Source organism: Oryctolagus cuniculus, chromosome 17, assembly GCF_964237555.1.
Source record: "Oryctolagus cuniculus chromosome 17, mOryCun1.1, whole genome shotgun sequence".
NCBI classification, from domain to species: Eukaryota; Metazoa; Chordata; class Mammalia; order Lagomorpha; family Leporidae; genus Oryctolagus; species Oryctolagus cuniculus.
Genome location: NC_091448.1, coordinates 23608205 through 23630018, shown reverse-complemented (window position 1 = coordinate 23630018; position 21814 = coordinate 23608205). Strand labels below are relative to the sequence as shown.

The window sequence follows — 21814 nt, the reverse complement described above, 5'->3', positions numbered from 1 at the left end:
GCCTGGTGGAGGAGACCTCGCCCAGTATCAGGGACCCCATTGCAAGGCTGTGTGTGCCGCGCTGCTGAACCCTGCTTGCTCTGCAGACCCCCGTGGATGACAAGGAGCCCCAGTCGGTGCCCAACATCGAGTACCTGCTGCCCAACATCGGCAGGACCGTGCCCCCTGGTGACCCAGGCTCAGGTGAGTGCAGGGACTTGGGGACGGGTGGGGGTGCGCTCTGTGTTCCCGAGGGCCCGAGTGCCTGGCCAGATGCCCACCTCTCTGCTGCTGCCCCAGGGGCCCCTGAGAATGGGTCTGTCGCGGTCTGGAGGCCTGGCCCGGCCGCTCCGTCGCTGGTGTATCGGCTGAGCCTCTGATCTGTGGTGGGCTGGCTGTGCGCTTAGGGCTGTTCCTCTTGTTAACTTCTCTTCCTTTTCTCCTCGCACCTGCCCTTGCCTCCGCCTCCCCTGCTCTCCCGCCCCTCTCCTCCCCGCCTCTCTCCTCCTCCCCGCCCTCCTCCAGCGGACCTGTTGGAGCTCTAAAGGGTACAGTGTGGGGTCGCGGCCTGGGTCACTAACAGCGGCGGGCGATTATAAGACGCCAGGGCAGGCAGCAGGTCCCCAGCCCCCTCCCACCCCAAGCCTCTTCTCAGGAGGAAGGCGGCGCTGCCCGGAAGTGTGGGCATCCGTGGCTGCCCCCTGCACCCCCAGGCTCCGGGGCCCTCTGTCTGCGGAGCCTGTCGGCTTCTCCTTTTCTGAGCTGGGATGGGCTTGGCTGGGGACCCAGCTTCTCGGAACACCAGAAGCTTCTCTGCATCTCCAGCCCCTGCTCCCGTGGCCCCACGGGGCCGGCCCTCCCCGCCTCCGCTGGTCACTCAGCCCCTGTCCTGTGTCGGCGGCCTCGAGCCCTCCCACAGCAGAGGAGGGATGGTGTCCAGATGCAGGCGCACACCAGCAGTGGCTTGGCGCCCGTGCGCCCCCCACCCTCCCTGTGGGGCCCCGCCCCTGACCGAGGCCCAGCAGAGCCCTGGTGGCCAGGGGCCAGAGGACGTGGGGGTGGGAAGGCAGAGAGGAGCCCAGTGTCTTCTAGTCGCCTGCTGCCCGGCCCCTGTGTGTCGTGTGTGGTCAGCCCATCTCACCGCGTGCGGGGAAGGGGCTGGGAGGGGTCTCTAACCCGCCTGCCTGCCAGAGAGTGTGGATTAACCGCACCTGACCACGAGCCTATGGGGGCCAGCGCCCCTCTCTGGCCTTGGAGAGGACGCTGCGGGGTCCTATTTCAGGGTCCTTCTCCACCCCAGTGAAATGAAGGGGCGGAGACCGAGCCCCGCCCAGGGGGTGGGCTTCCTGTCCATCATCTCTGTGCTGTGAAGGGGGTCTCGCTGTGAGGTCTCCACAGCCAGCCCCTCCCACCACTCCATCATCCGTGTGGTCTGCCTTCCTCCCGGGGCCTGGCGGTGGGGTGGGGGAGTGAGGCCCCCTGTGTGCACGTGTGCCCACCCCTGAGCATCCGTGGTGCTGTGTCATTGTCGTGGCCTCTGTGGACTGCATCTGTGGTCTCCGGCATTTTCTCTCCAGTGCTTCAGAGCGACAGAGACAGGCGCGGGAGGGGACAGAAGCCACACCCACAGCAAAGCCCCCGTTGCCCTTAACCCTGGGCAAATGAGGGTCCCGTGGCCGTCACCCTGATGTCACTTCCTGTCTCTAAAGGAAGTGGGGACTGACGTCATTTTCTGCCTGTCCTCAGCCCACAGGAAGTGACATCAGAGGTCCAGATCCTTGCTGCTCCTGGGCCTGGGGACAGCTCAGGTTTCTGAACCCCTGCTCTCTGAAGCTTCTGAGAGGGAATTGTGTTTACAAGGTCCAACTTCCGTTTTTCTCTCTGTCTCTCACCAACAGATTCCACCACCTGTAGCTCAGCCAAGTCCAAGGTAAGTGCCAAGGCAGCTCCGAAGGCCTGGTCCACACACAAGCCAGCCCGCCTTGCCTGTCGTCGGGCAGGGCAAGTGGGAGAAAGGCAGATGAGCTGATGGGGGGGGGGGGGGGGTCGGGACGCCACTCGCCTGGTGGGGCTTGGTGAGGCGCCTGGTGCCGCAGAGAGACCTGGCCTGCTGGGGGGGGGGGGGGCAGCAGTGTTGCTCAGTGGCTGGAGGCACAGGGCACTGAGTCAGGCGATCCTGGGTTTGAGTCCTGCCTCTACCACTTCATAGTTTGGGGACATTGGGCAAATTATTTAACCTCTCTCTGATCCTCGGCTTCCTCGTCTGTGAAATATGGGTAACTGTGTCTGATACAGTAAATATTCCTTAAGGTATCTGGCAAGCCCAAAGCAAACAGAAAGAAGGAAATAAGAAAGATAAGAAATGAAATTGAAAACAGTTCAGAAAAAATGCAGGTTCTTTGAAAATGAATAAAAATTGATAAAGCTCTGGCCAGACTGGCGGAATAAAAAGAGACAGCACAGAATGCCGTGCCAGGAGAGAGATGGGGCGTCGCTACAGCACCCCGGGAATGCTCTGAGAAACTCTGCCCATAAACTCGACAACGCAGGTGACGTGGGTCCGTTCCCGGAAAGATCCAACATACCAAAACCCAGAGAAGGGACAGATACCAGGAGTAGTCCAGTTTGTGCTAAAGAAATCAATTTGTCCTTAAAAACCTTCCAATGAAGAAAACCCCAGGGTCAGAGGTTTTTTGCCTGTGAATTCTACCAAATATTTAAATAATTTATTTATTTTTAAAATAAATTAATTATTTTAAATATTTTAAATAATTTATTTTATTTAAATAATTCTAACATTGTTCTAACTTTAAAATAGAATGACTTTACAATACAGACACGCACTGCGTCATGAAGTTTCCCTGGCAGTGGCCCCCGGCTGTGGTGGCCGGTGCATCTCTGGATGTACACTCGGATGCGCTGACAGCAGTGACCTTCCCAGAACACTCCCCTGATACACAGCCCACGACTCTGTTGTATATATTAAAAGTTTTTGAAGATTTTCTCAGAGCATGCCAGCTCTGGGCTACTGGCCCACTCCCCAGGTGCCTGCAGTGGCTGGGAATAGGCAGGCTAGGCTAAAGCTAGGAGCTGGGAACTCCATCCGGGTCTCCCACATGGAGAGACCTAGCAGAACCAACTACTTGAGCCGTCACCTGCTGCCTCCAGGGTGTGCATTACCGGAAGCTGGCGTCAGGAGCCGGAGCCAGGCAGGAAACCAGGCACTCTGATGCCCAGTCCTGACCGAGGCCACGCACCTGCTCCTGGTGTAATAGTTAAGCAGTTATTTCCATGTATGTTCTGACACGTGCTACGACGTGGGTGAGCCTTGAGAACGCTGGCTGAGTGAGAACCAGGCACACAAAGACACTGCATGCGCTTGTGCAGTAGCTAGGGCGGGCAGACTCACAGAAAGCAGGCAAACCATTTAAATACTGATTTTAGAAATGATGCCAGTTCTCCCCAGTCTCTTCCAGACACGGAGGAGCAAGGGCCACTTTCCAGCTCCTTTTATGGGCAAATGAGCGTCCAGTGACAGTCACCCTGATGTCACTTCCTGTCTCTAAAGGAAGTGGGGACTGACATTTTCTGCCTAGCCCTACCCGACAGGAAGTGACATCAGAGGTTAATTCCATCATCCTCCCAGGGTCTAGGGACAGCTCAGATTTTTATGAGGTCAGCGTCACTGTGCTACCAAAACCCAATGATGCCTCTGGAAAAGATAGGGTTAACTCATTTGGCTTAGTGTCCAGCCACTGTTGGTGGCCCCTGAGGACAGTAGTGGGACATGGATGTCGGATGTCGGGGTGGGGGGGTGTCGGAGGCAGAAGCCAGGCGGGCGAGTTGGTGAGGGCACCCAGGCAGAGCACGGGCGTGGGCAGGAGCGGCTGATTGTGGACAGGTGTCCAGCAGGGCACAGGTGGAGGGGAGCTTTTGCTGGGAGACAGACCGGGCTCCAGCAGCGATGATCCAGGGCCCAGAGAGAGGGGGAGAGAGGGCTGGACCCGAGACCCTGGGGCGGCCCTGGGCTGTGCCAGCAAGAGTTAGAGGAGCCGGGGCCGCTGCATATGGGGCTCTCTGCCCAGTGCAGCAGGCGGTGGGGGCCTCGGCTGAGCCTGAGGGAGATAGGGCAGGTTGGAGAAGCAAGGACTTTGCTGAAGGAGTGAGCAGCATGGCCGGGCCCCTTCTCAGGAGCCAGCTCCTAGCTGTGCTGGCTCTGCCCCTCCCCACTGCCAGGGGAGCCCCCACGCAGTCACCCCGGCCTGTCCCCAGGGCACTCAGCACTGAAAACTCCCCCACTCCCCTGCCCAGAGGCCGCCTCCTCCCTGAAGCCTCCGGTCTCCTGGGGCTTGCACAGGTTCTACACCCCACGCCCGCCCCCAGCATTCTCCCCATCAGGAGGTCCTTCTCTCAGTCCCGGGGCCTCCCAGGTAGAACATGCTGCCCAGGAAGATGCCTTGGCCGTATGCTGTCTCGGCTTCACCGAGACCCCGGGCAGTCACTCAGAGTCACCCAAGCGAAGGGGATTCCTGGTCATTGAGCACCTGCTAGGTGCCGGCTGCAGTGTGGGGCTCTAATCCCCAGCGCCTGTCTCCTTGCATCCTGACAGAAGACCCTTGAGTTTTGTACCATCCCCATTTTACAGACAGGCAAGCCAAGGCCCGAGTTGGAGTGACCAGAAGCTTGGCCGGGTGTGTTCTCAGGCATCGAGGGGCAGGGCCCTCAGTAGACGACCTCTCTCCTCGGTGACTGCCCTGGGATCCTTGTTGTGGTCCTCTGCTTTCAGCTCATAGTGGTTCTTGATTTTTCTGGCTCAAGCCTGGGGTCTCTCCCTAGCGTGAGCCTAGACCCACCAGCTGAGTCCCCGAGAGACCGAGGCCCGGACCAGGCTGAAGAAATAGAGGAGTAACTGTCACGGGACAGGGACATGGAGGCTGCGGGTGCTGGGGGGGGGGGGGGGAGACTCCAGGCAGCTGAGCTCCCAAGGGTATGGACAGATCCTGCAGCACGAGCGCCCAGCAGCTTCCCGCGGGCTATGTCCTCGACACCCAGGTGGCAGCGACCCCCTCCGGGGCAGTCCCATCCCGACCCCACCTCCCTCTGAGGGTGGCTTTGGCTGTTCCCGGCCGGGGTGTGGCCGGCCCCCGTGTCAAAGACATGTGGAGCTCGGAAGGCCCCTTATCTTTTTCAAAAGGAGGTGAATCTGGTTTATATATATGTATGTATAATTTATTTATTTTTTTGAGAGAGAGAGAGAGACAGAGAGAGAGACAGAGGTCTTCCATCTGCTGGTTCACTCCCCAGAAGGCCACAGCAGCTGGGGCTATGGATGCTCCATCGCCACATGGGTGGCCCTTGACCCAGGGCTCACTTGGGACGTTGACCTCCCGGTGGCAGCTTAACTGGCTGTTGAGGAAACAGAGGCTCCAGGTCTCCCAGCCTCCACCTACCGCCGTGCTCATCCCTGGAGCACTTACCGAGCGCCCAGTGTATGCCTGGCACCGTGCTGTGACAGAGGCACGCACAGGGAGGCCTGGGCTGCACTCTCTCGGAACTGAGACGAATGTGATGGTGGGAGCAGAGCTGGTGCCCATGCATTTCCCAGGGACAATGGGAACCTAGGGAGGGAGCTCCCAGCCCAGCTACAGGGAGGGCTTGGCAGTCGCTGTGCCCAGGAGGCTGCGCTGAGTGGGCCTTGTAGCTTGTAAAAGGGCAGGCCCCGTCCAAGGAGGGGCGCATGGGGCCCAAGCTCCAGAAAGCCTGGGCTGGGGCAGGGCTGGAGACACTGGGGCCTGGTTGTGAAGGACTCTGGGTACGGAGCCAGCCGGGGCCTGCGTGCTTTATCCATGCCGGGTTGTCCGCGGGCCAGCAAAGCTCCGAGGGGACCGTATACCTGCTTTAGAGTGACTGCTTGTAGGAAGAGAGACTGGGGCGGGGCAGGGATGGAGCAGGGAACCCCTAAAAGGGGCAGAAAGGACAGGCCAGCTCAGGACTTGGCCGTGGGCGGAATCCCCTTAAGGTGGGGAGCATGATGGGGGCAGTTTAGGGTGGGGGGGGGGCTGTAGGGTAATGTGGGTCCAGCTGGGTGAGCTCTAGGTGCCTGTGGACTCCCTGGTAAAAATGGGTTCACAACTGGGTGAAAAGTTGTGGAGTTCAAGAGTGCGGTGTGGGACAGAGGCCCCTGGAACCGTGTTGCTGGGGATGGAGTTTGCCCAACAAAGACCTGAAAGGCTGTGGGAACCCTGACTCTTAAGGGGAAGTGAGGATAAAGAGCAGGTGAAAAGCAGCTTTCCCAGGTGGGTGGGAGTGCACAGGGAGAGGGCAGGAGTCTGCGGTCAGAGCAAGGTCCCTGCCAGGGCTCTGGGGACCACCCCCAGGACAGTGGATTGGAAGGGGTCCCGCACAGCTGAGCCTGTTATTCCCAGAACCCTGGCTGGGAACTGGGACGGCCGAGGGTGGGCGGGGCCCAGGACCCAGAGACCAGCCCCTGCTCCCGCAGAAGGCCCCGCGCCTAGGGCGCTGAGTCCTGAGTCGGCGTGGGGTGGGGGCGCCGAGGTCGTCTCCGGATGGACGGCACAGGGGTGGGGAGGGTCGTGTTAAGTTGCGGCTGTACGTGCCGGGCTCGGTTTGGACCTGGTGCGAGTGGGAGCGCCAGTGCGGGGGGGTGTCGCGGATCGGGACGCCCTCTGCAGCCTGACACGTTTTCCCCGCACAGGGCTCGTGGGCCCCCAAGAAGGAGCCGTACGCCCGGGAGATGCTGGCGATCTCCTTCATTTCGGCCGTCAACCGCAAGCGGAAGAAGCGGCGGGAGGCGCGGGGGCTGGGCAGCAGCACCGACGACGACTCGGAGCAGGAAGCGCACAAGCCCGGCGCCCCGGAGCGGCCGGAGGGACCACCGCCGGCCGCCGAGGCCCCCGGCCGCCTCAGCCCCCCGGCAGCGCCGGATGAGCCGCCGGCCGCCGACGCGCGCTCCATCGTCTCGGGCTACTCCACCCTGTCCACCATGGACCGCAGCGTGTGCTCGGGCGCCGGCGGCCGGCGGGCGGGCGCGGGGGACGAGGCGGACGACGAGCGTAGCGAGCTGAGCCACGTGGAGACGGACACGGAGGCGGGCGCGGGGCCGGCGGGGCGCCTGGCGCGCCGGCCCTCCTTCAGCTCGCACCACCTCATACCCTGCGACACCCTGGCGCGCCGCCGCCTGTCCCGCAGCCGCCCGGACGCCGAGATCGTGGGCACCTGCGCGGGCGCGGGCCGGGGCGGCCCCCGCGCGCCGGAGCCGCCGGGCTCGGCCTCGTCCAGCAGCCAGGAGTCGCTGCGGCCCGCGGCGGCCGCGGTCGCGGCGCTGAGCTCGCGGCCCTCACGCATCGAGGCACTGCGGCTGCGTCTCCGCGGCACGGCCGACGACATGGCCGTGCGGCTGCGGCGGCCGCTGTCGCCCGAGACGCGGCGGCGCCGGAGCAGCTGGCGGCGCCACACGGTGGTGGTGCAGAGCCCGCTCACCGACCTCAACTTCAACGAGTGGAAGGAGCTGGGCGGAGGGGGCGCCCCGGAGCCCGTGGGCCCTCGGACCCACAGCGACAACAAGGACTCCGGCCTCAGCAGCCTGGAGTCCACCAAGGCGCGGGCCTCCTCGTCGCCGGGGGACCCGGGGGCCCTGCAGAGCCAGCCCCCGCGCCGCTCGGCCGTCTCCCGCCTGCAGCAGTGTCTGTGACCTGCCTCGGACCCCACACCTCCCCGGAGTCCCTTGGACACGGGCGTCTGCCCTGGCCTGCGCCCCCTCTTCTGTTACCCTGGGTGCCGCGGGGTGGGGTCCCTGGCTAGGGTGCTGGAATTCACAGGGGCCGGCAGGCGGAACAGAGTGGGAGGGGGGTGCCCGCGGTCAAGGGCAGCGGTGGAGAGGCGTGGGCTGCTGGGATGTGTGTCCTCTGGGAGGCCTCACGCGTCCCTCTGGGCCTTTCCGTGGCTGCACTGAGGGATCCCTGCTGACCACTGGGTGTGGGTAGGGAGCCCCCCGATTTCAGACTTAAGGAAAGATGCTGGCTGAAGCCGGCTCCTGCGTCTCGCCGCTTCCCTGGCCCCACCCCCCAATTAGCTCCTAGTGCCAGGCTATGGGGGGAGGTGTGGGTGGTGCTGTCCGCGGGGCGGGGCTTGTGCGTGCGAGAGTGTGTGTGTTGTTCACTGTCCGAAGGTGTTTTCTGTAGCAACTTCTGCTGTCCCCGCCCCGCCCCCCTGCTCAGGGCTCCCTGCCTTCGGTGCACACAGGATCCTGCCCTCCTGCCCCTGGTCAGAGCCAGAGAAGCAGGTTGGGGCCAATCCACAGAGGCAGGGCTCACGCCATGTGCAGGGTCACCCTCTGGTCCTTTGGGGAATCGATGCGTCACCCCTCCTAAGCCCTCTCACCCTGGGCAGCTGGCTGTTCCCTAGACAGGGTCCCTCCTGCTGGTCCCTCCCTGGCCCCCTCCTTCCACGACTCCGGCACACAGACCCCCACCTTCTGCACCTGGGGCAGGGGCGGCTGGCTCCTCTGTCTCACATGAATGGGATCTGAGCTGGGCTGTTCCTGCAGGACGGGCAGGGGCTGCCCCTTTTCTCCCCACACTTTGTAAATAAGCCTCAGATCACCCCCCACGCACCCCCCACGCACCCTCACTCATTCCAGGGAACCCTCCACCCCATCTGTCAGTCCTCTTGTTTTATGCAATTCGCTGTAAAGTAGATTTGTCTCTCCCGCTCCCCCTGCCTTCTATTGTAAATACTGTCTCTAAATGTGTAACATATTATAAAGAATTTATAAGGGTTTTTAAAGATGTTTTGCTCCTTTAAGAAAGTGTTGTAACAGTGTTGTTTGACGCCCCGCCCCACGTCCGCATGGCTCCTGTCACAGTGTCCCTCTAGGCGGCAACTAAGATTTTCTGCTTCTGAGAATCCTGTCTTTCAAGTACAGTCTATATCTTGGAAATAAACGGCTTTCCTTGAGGCTCGAGTCGGCTATCTCACTTGTTTTGGAGGGAGGAGAGGGGGCAGGTGATGTCCCTGACCTGTGGCAGGAGGGCAGCAGGGGCCAGGCTGGGTGCAGGCAAGCCTCTTCCGGTGGTTTTGTCCGCCTGTCTGGGAGACGGGTCTGAGCAGCGACACAGGTGCACGCTGGCCCAAGCCGCTGTCCTTCCTTCCTGCAGAGCCCAAGCCGCTGGCAGAGTGGCCCCAGAGGCACTGCCTGGCAGACAGCAGACATGGGCCCGTGGCCGCCATAGGTACTCCAGAGGCCCGGATGCTATCACCAGAGGACAGGGTCTCCTGGTGTAAGCTTCCAGGGGGTGGGGCTGAGGCTCTGGGGTGGAGGCCCGCAGCTGGGGAGCACTCCACTGCTCCCTGAATCCCCACCAGCCCCAGACTGAAGAGCGCCTCTTTGGCAGCAGCCCCAAGGCTTGCCACAGGCGCTGGAGGTGGGGCACGGCCCGTTCAGCCACGCTTGGAACCCCCGCATCCAGGATCAGTGCTGGGCTGAGTCCCAGCCATTCTCTTCTCTGCAAGTGCACCCAGGAGACAGTTCCTGCCACCCACATGGGAGACCCAGATGGAGTTCTGGCTTCAACTTGGCCTAGCCCCAGCTCCGTGAAGTCACTTGGGGAGTGAACCAACTGACAGAAGATCCCTGTCACTCTGCCTTTCAAATAAAGACGTAAATAGTCCTTTTAAAAAGTGAAAAGACAACCAGAGAATGGGAAGAAATATTTGTAGCTCATATACCTGACAAAGCGCTCATCCAGAATATACAAGAAGGCTTCAAACTGTTTGTGAAAGGGGCCAGCACTGTGGTGTAGCAGGGAAAACCGCCACCTGTGATGCCAGCATCCCATATGAGTGCTGGGATCGAGTCCTGGCTGCTCCACTTCTGATCCAGCTCCCTGCTAATGTATCTGGGAAAGCAGTGGAAGGTGGCCCAAGTGCTTGGGCCCCTGCACCCACATGGGAGACCCGGAGGAAGCTCTTGGTTCCTGGTGTTAGACTAGCCCAACTCCAGCCGTTGTGGCCATCTGGGGAGTGAACCAGCAGATGGAGACCTCTCTGTGTCTCTCCCTCTCTCTCTCTCAACTCTGCCTTTCAAATAAATAAATCCTTTAAAAGTTCATGAAATAAGTGTATCATGAAAAGACTATATACATGCCTTTCAGATATTTTGCACAAACTAATATCTTAATTCATTTTTCCATTAACTTTAAAAGGTTTTTAAAGTTTATTTGGGGGCCGGTGCCGCGGCTCACTAGGCTAATCCTCCACCTTGTGGCGCCGGCACATCGGGTTCTAGTCCCGGTCGGGGCGCCGGATTCTGTCCCGGTTGCCCCTCTTCCAGGCCAGCTCTCTGCTGTGACCAGAGAATGCAGTGGAGGATGGCCCAAGTCCTTGGGCCCTGCACCCCATGGGAGACCAGGAGAAGCACCTGGCTCCTGCCATTGGATCAGCGCGGTACGCCGGCCGCAGCGCGCTGGCTGTGGCGGCCATTGGAGGGTGAACCAACGGCAAAGGAAGACCTTTCTCTCTGTCTCTCTCTCTCACTGTCCACTCTGCCTGTCAAAAAAATTAAAAACAAAACAAAACAAAACAAAACAAAAAGTTTATTTGGAAGAGCTAAAGCAGAAATTCCTATCCCCTGGTTCGCTCTCCAAAGTGAGGAGCCAGGAACCAGGCACCCACTCCAGGCCTCCCATGTGGACAGCAGGAACCCAACCACTTGAGCAGCTATCAGTGCTGCCTCCCACGGTCTGCACCGGCAGGAAGCTGGAATCGGGAGCCAAGAACAGAACTCAGGCACTCCGATGCGGGCTGTGCCCCCCCCCCTTTTTTAAGATTTACTTTATTTATTTGAAAAGTAGAGTTCAGAGTGAGAGTGAGAGCTAGGGAGACCAAGAGAGATCTTCCATCCACTGGTTCACTTCCCAAATGACTGTAATGGCCAGGACTGGGCCAGGCCAAAGCCAGGAGCCAGGAGCTTCTTTCAGGTCTCCTACATGAGTGCAGGGGTCCAAGCACTTGGGCTGTCTGCTACTGCTTTCCCAGACCATTAGCAGGGACTGGATCAGAAGTGGAGCAGCCAGGACTTGAACCAGGGCCTGTGTGGGATGCCAGTGTTTCAGGTGGTGGCCTTACCCACTACGCCACAGCGCTGGCCCCTGCTGCAAACATCTTAAACCCTAGGCTAAACGCCCACCATGAACCTTATGAAGTACCCTCCTCTTAAAACTCGACAATAAAAAGACAAACAATCCAATGTAAAATAGGCAGAAGATGTGAATATCTCCAAAGAAAATATGTAAATGACCAAAAACTATGCAAAAAGCTGCTCTGCATCGTTAGTCACCAGGGAAATGCAAATCAAAGCTGCAGCAAAATACTGCTTCACGCACACGCGTGTGGCCAAAGTGAAACAAATGTGGACCGGGACCCTCCTGCGTATGTGGCAGGTGGGGATGTAGTGCAGTGCGGCTGGGAAAACAGGGTGGCAGCTCCTCGAAATGTTAAACCCAGCAGTGCTGTTCCTGGGTGTACACCCCAGAGAATGCACACACCTCCACACACCGAAAACAAGGGTACATCGGTGCCCTTGGACTAACCTAAGTATCCATCACCTGGGGAATGGAAAAGTAACATGTGCTAGATTCGTAGCGTGGAAAATCACCCAGCCATCCAAGGAGTGACGCACCGCTGCGTGCTGCAACATCGGGGAACGGGGAGAGCACTGTGCTAGGAAGAAGCCAGTCACGAAAGCTCACACGCTGTGTATTTCCATTCGTGCGGCACATCCAGAACGGGCTGTCTGCATCGGGAGAAAGTAGGTTAGTAACCAGCGAGGGCTGGCAGAGGCAGGCGCAGGAGCAGGGGAAGCCTGCTGACGGGTCAGGGTTTCCGCCGCGTGTGGAAGCGTTCTAGAAGGAGATTGGGGTGGTGCTTGCCAGTATCCGGGCTGTCCGAACATCACGGCACTGCACGGCTTCAGCGCCTGACCTTCATGGCGTGCGAAATCTAGTCCAATAAAGCTGTCAAAAACAAACCACAGACTCTGCATTCTAAGACGCGCTCTGGCTGCCCACTGGGAATACACGTTCCACAGAAAACATTTTTTCAGGAAGACCCAGCTCTATTAGGTCAAAGTTAAAGGAATCGGTCCCCCCCCCCCCCCCCGCCATTCTGGCATTGCTGCATACAGGAGCCGTAATGGTTGCCTGGAGCGCCAGCAGCGAGCCTGGGGGTTTTGAGTGAAGATTTCAGGATGGGCGGCCACCAGGGGTAGGGATGCAGCCTCCTGCCAGGTGTGTCGCTGTGCGTGACTGCAGCCATTCATATCCGGGAGCCACCAGGGAGCTTGTTATTAGCTGGGGGCACGGAGGCCACAGCCCAGGCCCCGACCCTGCGTGTGAGCTCAGTCTATGAGCTCAGGGATCCTTACACCATCAAAGGTCAAAGAGGAAGAAATCACCCCGGCCAGGGCAGATGGCGAGGGGAAGAACCAGGCTTCCCGCATGTGGCTGCTCTCTGTCCGCCAGGATCTCCCATCATTTTCTGTCCATCAGCTCTGAAGCCAGCCTGGATTCTTGCAAACCTATGCTGGGCTCAGCTGTCCACGCCAGTGAGACAGAGGCGGAACTGAGCCCGCCACACGGGGGAGCGATTGGTGATGTAGAACATCACTGACCGGTAAGTCCCGGTTCCAGCCCTGGCCCCATCCCACCACATCTGCGGAGCCTCTGACACTCTGTCTCCTTCCTGCTGCCATTGCGCTGTGAGTCTAGGAAGCTGCCCCTGAACTTGGCATTAAATGATCATGCTGCACTCATTCCTGCTCCTCCTCCCCATCTCTGCTCCACGCTACAGCCAGAGGCAACTTCTTTTTTTCTCTAAGATTTGTTTGAAAGGCAGAGCAACAGGGTGGGGGGGAGGGGAGGGGAGAGGGAGAGGGAGGGGAGGGGAAGGGGAGAGGGAAGAGGGAGGGGAGGGGAAGGGGAGAGGGAAGAGGGAGGGGAGGGGAAGGGGAGAGGGAAGAGGGAAGAAGGGGATCTTCCATGGTTTACTCTCCAAATAGCTGCACTGGCCAGGGAACTCCATCCCAGTCTCCCATATGGGTGGCAGAGACCCAAGGACTTGGGCCATCGTTGGCTGCTTTCCCAGGCACATTATCAAGGAGCTGACTTGGAAATGGAGCATCCAGGACTCGAACGGGTGATCCCATATGGGATGCTGGAATTGCACAGCTTGACCCGCTGTGCCACAATCCTGACCCTAGAGGTAACTTCCAAAATGGTATTTCCAGAGTGGGCATTTGTCCTCGCTGTTGGGAAGCCCTTGGGCCCCATCAGAGTGCCGGGCTTTAGTGCCCAGCTCCATTCCAGACTCCAGCTTCCTGCTACTGCAGACCTCGGAGGTGGTGGTGACGGCTCAAGAGACTGGGTTCCTGCCACTCATGTGGGAAACTTTTTTTTTTTTTTTAATTTGACAGGTAGAGTCAGAGAGAGAGAGAGAGAGAGAAAGAGAAAGGTCTTCCTTCTGTTGGTTCACCCCCCCAAATGGCTGCCATAGCCAGCACTGCGCCAATCCGAAGCCAGGAGCCAGGTGCTTCTCCTGGTCTCCCATGCGGGTGCAGGGCCCAAGCACTTGGGCCATCCTCCACTGCCCTCCCGGGCCACAGCAGAGAGCTTGCCTGGAAGAAGAGCAACCGGGACTAGAACCCAGTGCCCATATTGGGTGCCGGCGCTGCAGGCGGAGGATTAACCTAGTGAGCCACAGCGCTGTGGGAGACTTGGGATGAATTTCTGGCTTCCTGCTTTGGCCCTGGCCTGGAGTTCCCGCAGCCTGTTTGGGGAGTGGACTTGCAGGTGAGAGCTCTCTCTGATTTTTAAGGGGTATGACTTTTTATAAAACAGATTTGTTTATTTGAAGGGCAGAGTTGCAGAGACACTTGTAAGATAGAGATCGAGAGAGATCTTCCATCTGCTGGTTCATTCCCCAAATGGCCACGACCACTGGGGCTGGGCCAGGCCATAGCCAGGAGCCTAGAACACCGCCCGCGTCTCCCAGCACATGGGCCACCTTCCAGTGCCTTCCCAGGGGCATTAGCAGGCTGCTGGGTCAGAAGCCGAGCCGGGGACCTGAAGTGGTGCTTGAAGGCGGGATCTCCGCACCACAGGCGGTGGCTTAACCTGTTGTGCCACGACGCTGGACCCGAGTAAATAATTTCTGAGCTAAATAACATATCAGCTCATGACATCTTCTTACGTAAAACCCTCCAGCTGTTTTCTGTGGCTGAGAAGAAACCCACCGTCCTTAGCCCGGCCTGTGAGACCTCAGAGGATTGGCCCCCGCCTGCTACCACTCCGGCCTCTCCCTTCCTCACCTACCCAGCTGCCGTTCGTTTTCTAGAACCCACAGATTATTCCTGTCCCTGGGCCTTCTGCTTGGGTCCCTCAGCCACCAGCTCCCATAAAGCCAAGCCTCATTCTTATGGTCTGCACTGCCACCTATCACAGGTGTGCCCAGGTAGAGGTGTGGCTAGGTACGTGTGCTCTTGCTTGCTGTCCGGCCGCCCTGCTGGAAACTGCTAGAAACCACAGCCCCAGGCAGGAAGCCGATGAGCACGCTCAGCCGGGACAGACACTCGCGGGGCGGAGGCAGTACCTGGCACAATTCCCAGCATGCCCCTGTCTCACTTGCCCCTTGACCTTGGCTGTCAGCGAATGAGGCTCACTTGGCATGATTTAGGGAGAAGAGGTGGTTTGGGGCTGCTCTCCCAGTTCTGTGGGAAGAGGATGGGAGAGAGACGGCAAGATGTGCCGAGAAAGGAGACGGTGGGCCTCTGGGCAGGATGAGGCCTGGCAGGCTGTGAGAGTGCGGGCTGGGGCCTGTGGCAGGCGGGCGGCTCCCACTGCCAGCATTCCTTCAAAACACTGGGCAGACTCCTAGCCTGTTTCCAAAGATGCAAAGAGGGCTCTGGGGTGACTGGCAGACTGGGGTCCCAGGACACTGCTGCTGCCTCATGGGGTAAAAGTGGTGGTGTTTTGTGCGGGTCGGGGGAGGGAAGACTGGGCGGACCGAGCCAGTAACCTCCCAATCCTCAGCAAAGCAGAACCTGGAAGGGCAGCCCCAAGCCCTTAGAACATGCTGGAGCAGTGGCACTGCCTTCGGGTCAGGAAAACCTGAGAAACCCAAGCAGGGCATCTGGCCCACTTCCAGTGCCTCGTATGTAATAAATGCCGTTTTGTTTCATTACAAGTGTTTGTATATGTGTGTTTACATATCCAAAGCACTGAGATGAAAATACATTTTGTTCTGTGTTACAGGTTATTATTACTATTACTATTTATTATTGAGAATGAGAGAAAGAGACAGGGGGAGGACTCCCACGGGCTGGCTCATTCTCCAAATGCCCACAACGGCCAGGGCTGGGCCAAGTCACAGGCCAGGAACTCAACCAGCTCTCCCACGTGGTGGGGATCCAGGTGCCCGAGTCTCCCTGCTGCCTCCCAGTCTGCATGGGGGGGGGGGAGCGGGGAGCTGCAGTCAGGCGCCAGAGCCGGGGACTGAACCTGGGCACTCAGCCACGGGTCGCAGGCGCCTCACCGCCAGGCTAACTGTCCGCCCATGGTGCTCACTTAAAGGCGGAACGCTGTTGCTCTGGGACGGCTGGGTGGGCACGATGAAGGGTCATTCCAGCCAGAGGGCAGGAGGCTACCTCAGCCCGGGGGCTGCTGGAGGTAAGCAGACCCTCCTTGATTGTGGGGGGAAAACACTGGCTTTGGGGTCAGGCAGAGTCTGGTTGTGTGGCTCTAGGACAGACACCTGACACCTGGGCACTCTTGCTTTGTCACAGGAGGGTGCGGGGTGGCCGGAGCTGTGCGGGTGCTGAGGGTTGGGACCCTCCTTGGACTGCCAAGCTGACATCTGGTCCCCCTTCAGCATCCTGGATGGTGTCAGCCTTACAGGTCTTTGGGGGAAAGCCACCCCCCCGCCCCGCCCCCAGCCCCTACAGCCCCAGGCCCCGCCCCCAGCACCATCCAGGCACTCCAGGGAGGAGAAGAGAAATAATGAGGAGGCACAGAAGGAAGGAGCTCCAGGAGAGGAAAAAGAAACAAGTTTTATTAAAGCCCCAAACACTCGGCTAGAAAAACCGAAAAGGAAGGAGAGCGGGGTGGGGGTGGGGGAGAAAGGACATTAGAAAAGAGAGACAGAGAAAACACAGCAACCCTTTGCATTTAGAAATTGTCAAGTCACACCGACAGAGGTCACAGAACGTCCACAGAAGCCATCACTGTTACACCAGCACGGGCCCTACGGGTGTGGAGCCGGGGCTCGCCTGGGGGCCCGCCTGGGACCCCTCGCAGAGCCTGAGGCCCCTGGGAAACAGCATATTGTGGAAGGGGTGGGAGAGGAACCCCCCATGCGAGTAACACAGCACAGTGGGTGGGGGCTGGGGGACCAAGTACAGGGGCCCCCCGGGGACGTCTCAGTTTTCTCTTGGTCAAGCACACACTGATGGACAGAGCAAGGCGCATGCAGCTAGGGGGGGACTCACGTGCTGCCGGGGGTGGGACTGGGGGAGGGAGCCGGAGCGAGTGGTGCGGGACGACGGATCACACGCACACACACACGCACGCACAGAGCCACTCACACACCTGGGTCTGCACTAGCACTCGTGCACCACCGCACCCGCAGACACGTTGCATGCACCTCCACGTCCACGCCGACAAATGTCTTGCAGTTAGGCAGGTGCGCACACGCCTCCTCCCACACACGCGACAGGCCACGCCTGCGCACCTGCACACAGTCCACACAGGTGCCTCCCAGCCCAGCCCTGTGCAGGAAGCAAAGCGAAAGACACACGTACACCCCACACGCTCCACCTGGGCAGGTGGTGCGGGGCACGTGGCTCCCTCCTTCTGCTCCTTCCAAGACGGACACTTCTCCCATCTGCCCCTCCCCTCGCAGAGACATTCAACTCGGGACGATGACAGCGGGGCACACATCCAGGTCACAGGGCGGGGCTGGGAGGTGAGGCAAGTGGAGAAGCAAGCAGAGGAATGGAGCGCAGGGAAGAGGGGGCACCACTCCCCTCCCCCACCAAGTCAGGGTCTCTGTACAGCCAAATCAAACCGGAACCACTTCACTGGACCACACGAGCCAGGCCGATGAGCCCAGCCCCAACCCCTCCCCCGCCGAAACAGCGGCAGGGAGAGAGTGCTGCGGCTTTTTTTTTCTTTTTTAAATATTTATATATATTTATATTACGTATATTATATATATAATATGTAAATATATTTTTAAAACAATATAAAATGTTAAGACACTTCACTTAAATGTAAAGAGTTGCCTGCAATTAGAAGTAATTGCATCATTTATGAGGTCCTTTTTTTTTTCTATTTTCCGGGTTTTTTTTTTTCCAGGAGGGGATTTTTTTTCCTCTTGTTATTTTTCAAAAAGGTTTGCTTGCCTTGGTACAAAAATGATCCAAAGCTAGAAAATAAGGACGAACCAACAAAAGAGAGGAGAAAGAAAGAAATGAAGAAACACAACCCAGCTTCCCCTCCCCCTCCCTCAGCAGCGCCCCCTGGCGGCCCACCAGCCCCGGGGCCTCGGGGCGCCGCCCCGCCCCGCCGCCGGCTCCTGCTTTCTGTGCTTGCTGCGGGAGCACCCGCGCCCGCGCCCGCTGTGCTTTCTCCGCTTTGTGCTCCACGACAAAACCCTGCTCCCGGGGCCCCACTCCATCCTCGTCCTCCTCAACGCAAAGTCTTCCCGCTGGCCCCTGCTGTGCTCTCTGGGGGGCCGGGACTGGAAGCAAAATTAGCTCGCCCCTGGCTCCTTGCAATCCCGGGCCGGGCACCGCGATGCCAGGGTCGCCGGCTGGCTGGTCACCAGGATCACCAGGTCCCCGTTTGAAAGCCACATCTCACGGCTTCCCTGAAAACTCGGATGGCGACGAAGCCGGAGCAGCGCCGCCCACCCCTCGGCGGGGTCGAGCTGCCCTCACTGCCTCCCCCAGCCCCACCCCTCCCTCCCATTGCCCTCAACCCCCACCCCCCCGCGAGGCCCCTCACACTCCCCCCCCCCACCCCGCGCCCTCAGTAAATAAGTTAATGGCATTGAAAGTGCTAAATTAGGAACTGAAAGTACCAAAGCCCCCTGCCCAGGGCTGCCCTCTCCCAGGGCGGTGCCGCAGCTGGCTAGCCCACACGCCCCAGGGCCGCCCCCAGCCCCTCTGTCCCGCCCCAGGCCCAGCGCGCGGCAGCAGCGGCCACAGTCTTGTCCCAGGGTGGCGGGGAGGGGTCTCCAGGCCCGAGTCTCCCCGTCTGCTGTCCAGCCTGCTGCCGGGGTTGGTCCACGTGGCGCGGTCCTCCAGGAAGGTGCGAGGGAGGGGAGAAGGCGCTGGCGCTTCCCCGTCGCCACGGCTCAGAGTGAGTGGGGAGGATTCGGCTCAGAGTGGGGATTCTTGGGGGGCTGAGGGAAAGCGGGAAGGGCGGTGGAGGCGGGAGCTGGAGCCTGGAAGGGGAGGGAGAGCCGTGAGAGAGAAGAGGGGGAACCCATGAAGGGGGCACCGGGAGCAGAGGGGGGGCAGTGTGTTTGGCCTTCACTTGTACTGCTTTGCTTTTTAAAAAGGAGAATTCAAAGTGAATCATTTAAAAAACCAAAACACCAAGAGGGGATGGGGTGCGGCGAGCTGAGGCCACCCCCGGGGCAGAGCCTTCAGGGGGCACCTGGATCGGGGGTTGGCAATGTAGGGAAGACTAGGGGGAGATGTGGCAAGGAGAGAGGGCGGTGCCCGCAGGGCTTCTAGAAGGAGATGGAAGAATTCCTTGCCCCAAAGGAAGTCAATACAGGGATGGAGGTTCTGGAAGCCGATGGCTTTTCTGAGACTGGGCTGGAGGACTCATTCGACCCGCTCATCTCTTTGGGTGGTTTAGTGGCCTGGAACAGAAACAGGGGTCAGAGGTCAGAGCGAGGAAGGGAGCGCCTGCGTTCCGGCCCCCAGCTGAAGTTTCAAAAAATGGAAAACTCCACCAATGCGGGAGAGAAGTGGCTGCCAAGGCAAGAAATCAGAGGGCGGGGTGGGGGGTGGGCAGCAGCGGGCAGAAAGGAGGGGGAAGGGCAGGGGTCAGGGGCACAGCCAGGGCCCCTCCAGCAACCATGGAAGGCCGGCCCTAAGCAGGCCCGGAGCCTGGCTGTGGTCCCAGAAGCACTCCTGAGTCCCTCCCCGCCCCCTCCCTCCCCCCCAGCAAGTGCCCCACTGAGGACAAGGGCGACCCCCCCGGGAGTCTGGGCTGTGGGCGCACCCCCCATACACACACCTGCAGCAGCCGCCCTCCTCTGTACTGGCCCCAGAGGCTCAGCCTCTGGAGTTTTTGTCTCCATGGTGTGGTCTGGAAGGCGTGGGCCATAGGAGCTGGTAGTTCCAGGGGCCCCCTCCAGAACCCAGCTCCCAGGTGGCCTTGGGGATGTGTGCCTCAGCCAGGTGTTGGGGGCTGCCGCACACAGGCAGGCTCCAGCCCTGAAATCCAGGCACTGTCCCGCCCGGCCTCGCTCAGATCCCACCAGAGCCCTGCCTGAGGGGAGGTCTGGCCAGGCCCGCTCCACTCCCAGGGACCTGAGCTGTCCCCCAGCCGCCAGGCACTTTCCTGGATGCCTTGCCAGGGAGGTGTGTGGGGAGGCGAATGTCCAAAGCCAGCCCTGCCTCCAGCGGCCCGCCCTGCGCCGGCTCACAGGGACCCCTCCACGCTGAGTGGTCACCCTTCTCCCCGCAGGTGCACACAGGGCACAGTCAGCGGCTCGTCTGGCATGCGGCAGCCCACGTCCCCCTTTATGCAAACCAAGGCCAAAGCCCCCCACTTGGGTCTTCTAAGCCCTCTCCTCTTTGCTGGGAGCCTCCCACTCGTTACTCAGAGGTTCCCAGCCCCGGGCTCAGCATCACGCAGTCCACTGCCGCGTGCCACGTGTCGGGCATTGGCTGTGTTCTCACCAGCCTCTGCTCCCTGAGCTGGGAGACAGCCAAAGGCAACCACGCACTCTTGCCATTTTGTCACTCACCTGGGCCCAGTCCCGCCCTCCCTCGCTCTAGCCTTTTCCACTTGAAGTTCTTTTCTCCCAAAGCCCTGCGCCTTCTCCCCGCAGTCTCCTGGCAACTTGCCACGTCCCCGCACACGGTGTCCAGTCTCTCCAGGCTCGCGTTTGTTGTCCACCAACCTTTCAAGTTAAAAGCTCTCTCTGTTCCTTGCCTTTGGTGTTTCTCGAGAGCCTCTGTCTAGTCCAAGCTTTGGTCTCTGGAGCACCTGCCCCCTGCTCGCCTGCACTGCCACCTGAGTCCTGGATTCACCCGCGTGATGAGGCTTCTCTCCCTCCCCGAGCCACGCAGAGCCCTGAGAGCCGGGCGCCACCCCTTCTGCGCTGCTCTTCAGGCATCTGTTCAGCACGGTGCTCGTGGGTCCCCTTCCCCCCCAGGAGACCCCAGCCACAGCAGCACCCGAAACCCGCTCTCCTGAAGGACCCCGTCCTAGGCTGCTGCTCCGCGTTCTCAGTTGACATTGTCCTGTCTTTGACAGTATCTGTCACTTCCTTTTCACCTGTCGGTCCTCCCCTGCTGGTCCCAGTTTTCTCCGGAGAAGAACTTTGGCACCTTTGTGGCAAGGCAGACACCATATAGTTCAGCTGAAATCTGGGGGAGCCATGCAACACCTGGCCAGGCCCCCGAGGGCTACACCCCACACCTCCCTCTTGCTTGGGGCTCAGTCGCCACAGGCCCCAGGCCTGCAGCGAGCCACCATGTCCCAGCACACTCCCAGGTACATGGGTTAGGCAGGTGTAGGACATGTCTTCCCGGGGCTGCTGGCTGCCTCCTCCAGTGACTGCAGCCCTCACCTTTCCCCCCCGGGGGAGGTTCCCAGGTGCCTCCAACATCCCTGATTTGTTCTCTCAACCCTCTGATACGGCAGGTGCTTCACAGATTTCCTGGCCCGGAACTGAAGGGGGCATCCTTGGCTTCACACGGACAGCAAGCCCTTGACCTTGTGCCCCTGGCCATCCGGCCCCCACCCCTGCCTTGGGTCTCGAGCACACATCCAGGGGCTTTTCCTCAGTCACTTCCTGCATCTCGCAGGGTCAGAGGCGGCTCTGAGTGCCAACGTGTCAGAACCACCCCTGCCCAGGCACAGCCTGAGCGCGGCGCTTCCTCCTTGGGGGGCTCCTCCTAGAACCCTGGTTCCTTCCCCATCGCTCACACGAGCTCAGAGACCGAGAAGACAGAGGGCTTCCACCAAGGCCACAGGCGCTGCTGCCGTGTGACGGTGTCCCAGGCCAGCGCTGAGCATGGACGCGGAGGGTCACGGGAGTACCGGCTCATGTGACTGAGTGACCGAGGAGGCTCACCAGGAAGAGCCCTGGCCCGGCCAAGAGGCATCAGGACTGTCACCCTAAAGGGACTGCACAGCACGGGCAGTGTGCGAGAGGGAAATGGGTCTGCGCGTCCCAGGGTCCCCGCCCCAGCCCGCAGCGCTTGGAAAATGGCTTAGAGGTGGGAGAGTCGGGGACACCTAGACGCACAGGGTCCGCCCCCCGGCTTGTGCAGCAGTGACGTGAAATACAGCCACCAGAAACAAGGCTTCCCGGGTCAGAAGGAAGGCAAGCAGTGGCAGCGACAGAGGTGTGGCCGGGCCAGAAAAGACACAGCAGTGAGGGGACGGGGACTCCACATCCAGACAGGCACACGCGTGGAGGCTGGAGCTTAGCCCAAAGAGAGTGTGCTGTGAGCCCTCCAGGCTGAGCGAGCCCGCGGGGAGCACTGGAGGCGCAGGTGGGGCGTCTGGCA

General features: G+C 60.0%; 2 protein-coding genes across 28 annotated transcripts in view; one reads left to right on the top strand and one right to left on the bottom strand.

Annotated features, from left to right (window-relative positions):
- The window catches only part of ARHGAP23 (Rho GTPase activating protein 23), an 80889-nt gene extending 71934 nt beyond the window's left edge, over positions 1–8955 (top strand). For all 5 annotated transcript variants that reach the window (XM_070060766.1, XM_070060765.1, XM_051825628.2 and 2 more), the window contains 3 exons: positions 87–183; positions 1878–1909; positions 6695–8955. In XM_070060766.1, coding sequence (XP_069916867.1) covers positions 87–183; positions 1878–1909; positions 6695–7690 — 1125 coding nt within the window. In that variant the 3' untranslated portion in view covers positions 7691–8955. The remainder of the gene's footprint in view (positions 1–86; positions 184–1877; positions 1910–6694) is intronic.
- Positions 8956–16074: 7119 nt separating this feature from the next.
- Positions 16075–21814, bottom strand: part of SRCIN1 (SRC kinase signaling inhibitor 1) — a 63274-nt gene continuing 57534 nt past the window's right edge. For 21 of the 23 annotated variants that reach the window (XM_070060772.1, XM_070060779.1, XM_070060781.1 and 18 more), the window contains 2 exons: positions 18817–18924; positions 16075–18498 (listed from right to left, as the gene is read on the bottom strand). In XM_070060772.1, the coding sequence (XP_069916873.1) occupies positions 18409–18498; positions 18817–18924 (198 nt within the window). In that variant the 3' untranslated portion in view covers positions 16075–18408. Of the gene's footprint in view, positions 18925–21814 lie in introns of all 23 variants that reach the window. The other 2 variants (XM_051825634.2, XM_017349179.3) reach the window with 1 other exon arrangement.